The 3160-nt window shown below is 33.3% G+C and overlaps 1 protein-coding gene across 1 annotated transcript in view; it reads right to left on the bottom strand.

Annotated features, from left to right (window-relative positions):
- The window catches only part of LOC104753732 (putative protein NRT1/ PTR FAMILY 2.14), a 3577-nt gene continuing 1332 nt past the window's right edge, over positions 916-3160 (bottom strand). Inside the window, exons 3-4 of the mRNA XM_019238196.1 lie at positions 2131-2690; positions 916-1735 (exon numbers count right to left, since the gene is read on the bottom strand). Of these exons, the coding sequence (XP_019093741.1) occupies positions 940-1735; positions 2131-2690 (1356 nt within the window). The 3' untranslated portion in view covers positions 916-939. The remainder of the gene's footprint in view (positions 1736-2130; positions 2691-3160) is intronic.

Raw genomic sequence — 3160 nt, 5'->3', positions numbered from 1 at the left:
ACAATAATTCTCACAGAAAAATAAATAATTATACTATTAGTAAATTATGAACGGAATTAGAGTTAGAAACATATGCATGTGATCAGTTGTGCAGGTAGACAAACATATAGGGTTTCTGGGTTTGATCAAATGCCCACCAAGGTTTGAATATTCCACAATCTTTTGTTGATGTCGAGTAATCGGTACTCCAATTATTGAAGTAATGAATTTTTTCCCTGGTTAATATGAATGGACAACTAAGTAAAACACATCATCCAAAGTCAAAATTTACTTGAAAGGAAATATGAAAATTTAGACAGCTACACCCATTCGTATATTATCTTGAAATAAGATTGTTATTTATTGTAATGCATCAAATAATGAAAAAAAAAGTTTGAAAAACAAAATTTTAAAAATATATAGAAGATCATTCGAACTTTTAAAAATTGAGAAATATATATATATATATATATATATATATTTTATGTTTCATTGTCTACACCGAATAGATGATTTTTTTTTTTAATTGGAGACGGAAGAAAAAAGTTTTGGTACTGAAACACGGAAATTTGAGAAAAAAGGAATTATAGATACATGAGAAATATAATAATAAAGAAGTGAAGATGAAAATTTTCGAAAAGAAGATCTTATCATTTTCTTTTCAGGACTATGAATATTAGGAATTCCTAAATTTACAACATGTAAACGTATGTCAATAATCACTGTGGATTATTAAAATGTCACGAGTCACAATATATACAACTGAGGGCACTCATATACTATAATTAATTAATTATAATCAAAGGTGTTCGAAGTAAATAAAAATACAACACAGACACTCACATATATATATATATATATATATAAATACAGAATTAGAAAATCTTAAATTTTGTAAAATGTTAAACTATTTATAAACTTTTAAAATGTCATGTGTACACACAGTGTTCATAATATAATTTATGACATGGTTCTGTAACGATATCTTCGAGCACACCAAAAGAAGAAGATGAGATTAAGAGTGCTTAAAGCAGCAATAAAGTAATAGAAATAATCCAACTTGCTTGTGTCAATATCTTCCGTTAGCCAACTCTGTCGTCCTCCACGAGCAGTGAAACTATGAACAATGCTCACCATCGCACTGCTTAGATAACTGGCTAGAGACAAACCTAAGTAAAGCAACGAGTTCCCTATGCTTCTCATGTTGATTGGAACTTGTTTGTTGAAGAACTCAGTGAGACCAACAATGGTGAAGACTTGATAAAACCCCATCAGTACTTGCTGCGGTGTTAGCCAGAAAACCGATATGTTCACCCCGGTAAGCGATAAATCTCTTCTCTTTCGTTCCACAATAGCGGATATAAACATCGTCAAGATGGAGAACAAATTTCCAATGCCAACTTTTTGGAGTAAAGAGATGCCTCCTTCTTGCTTTGTAATGTTTTCAATGTGTCGGACCAAAACGGTTTCATAGAAGGGAAGCCAAATGCCTATGGTTAATAATGATATGACTGTTATCGAAGCAGGAGGGATTAGGTAAGAAGTGCCGGGAAATTGGACGTCCATTTTTAGCGCTTGTGAGACTGTAAAAGTTTGTTGTTGGTTCATAGCCAAGAATCCTATAATGCTTGAAGCAAATATTGGAATAATGCTGATGATAGATTTTATATCCTCTATCTGCCTCACCGTGCAGATTCTCCACTCTTCATTTCCAGCTTCATCGTTGCTCATCACTATTACAGCTTTGTTCAAGAATCTGGAACCAAATTAAATACAAAAATCAGAGTTTAATAATCACATTTATTTGCATTTTGATACCTAAACGTACGTATCTCACTATCTCCATTTCATTATTAGTACTTTTACTCAACAATTTTATCTCTATCCAAATTAAAAAAAAATTTGGGAGTTATTAAATTTTGCACTGCCAATTCATTAAAAAAAAAAATTATGAAACAAAAATAATGTTTTATAACAATATTCTTTTACTAAAAAACATATGCTAAAAATTCTCTTATATCCTTGCAAAATCAAGTTTATCTCTTGATATTTTGCTTAATTATTTCTTCAATTATGACTTGAACAAAATGCCAACAAAGAAAATATTAAGACAAAAAATAATATGAAACGAAGAGAGTAATAAACTGTTACCTGAATTGGTCAGTGAGTACGAGTTTGTTTGATTGTACATCTGTCTCTAGTAACGGTCGATAATAGTCAGTCTCCGAGGGAGACCGTTCATTGCGTTTCTTATAAGCAGCCACAAGAACCTTGAAGATCCCAGAGAACACACTACCTTCGGGTTTAACAAAGACATAAAACCGAGTGCCCACAAAAAGCAGAACAAGGGCAAACAAATTGAGAACTGTCGGAATTGCGAATCCAATGGCCCAACTGATGTTGTTCTGTACGTACAGCACAAGAGTCATTGAAATTAGCTGTACAATTGTATGAGTTGTATAGTACCAGCTGAAGAAGCTTCTACTTCCTTCTCTGCCTTCTTCAGTCGAATCATCGAACTGATCGAGACTAAAAGGAATACTACACGAGCGGATCCCTCCTGTTCCGACTGATAACAAGAAAAGCCCTGAGAGTAAAACGTATAACTGCGAAGAGCTGTAACGTATACATTTGCCGGTGATTTGATCGGCAGTGCAAGGTGGTGGTCGTAGATTAGGGATCAGAGACGTGAACGTCAACACCAACATGCCCTGTTCAATTTTTAACTCTTGTCACCTTCCAAACATTACAAACAAAAATATGGTCCCTTAATCCGTATGAAACATTACATGTGAAAAAAGAAAAGAGCAAACTGAATTATTTTTTTAAAAAAATTTTAAAACAATATTTGCAAAGTGTAAAAGCAAACCGAATGCTAAAAATGGGTTCATGGAAAATGAATTCACAAGAAATGTAAAAGCAAATGCAAACGTAAACCAAACAACTGAGATCATCTGACATATCACATGAAGTATCAAACATCAATTAAAAAAGTTGATTGAAAACTGTGTTACGGAAAATAAGAGAAAAGCTTTATTACCAACAACTCAGCGATGGAACCAAAGACAATGGTATTAAATTTTCCGGCGTATGAGTCGGAGATGAAAGCTCCGATGATAGGAGAAAAGTTGGTGAGAGCAGACCAAGTGTTGATTAGAGTTGCAGCTTGGACTTGGTCCAT

The sequence above is a fragment of the Camelina sativa genome, chromosome 16 (assembly GCF_000633955.1).
Source record: "Camelina sativa cultivar DH55 chromosome 16, Cs, whole genome shotgun sequence".
Taxonomy (NCBI): Eukaryota; Viridiplantae; Streptophyta; class Magnoliopsida; order Brassicales; family Brassicaceae; genus Camelina; species Camelina sativa.
The sequence above is the reverse complement of the archived record's forward strand: the minus strand, read 5'-3'. Positions and strand labels throughout refer to the sequence as shown.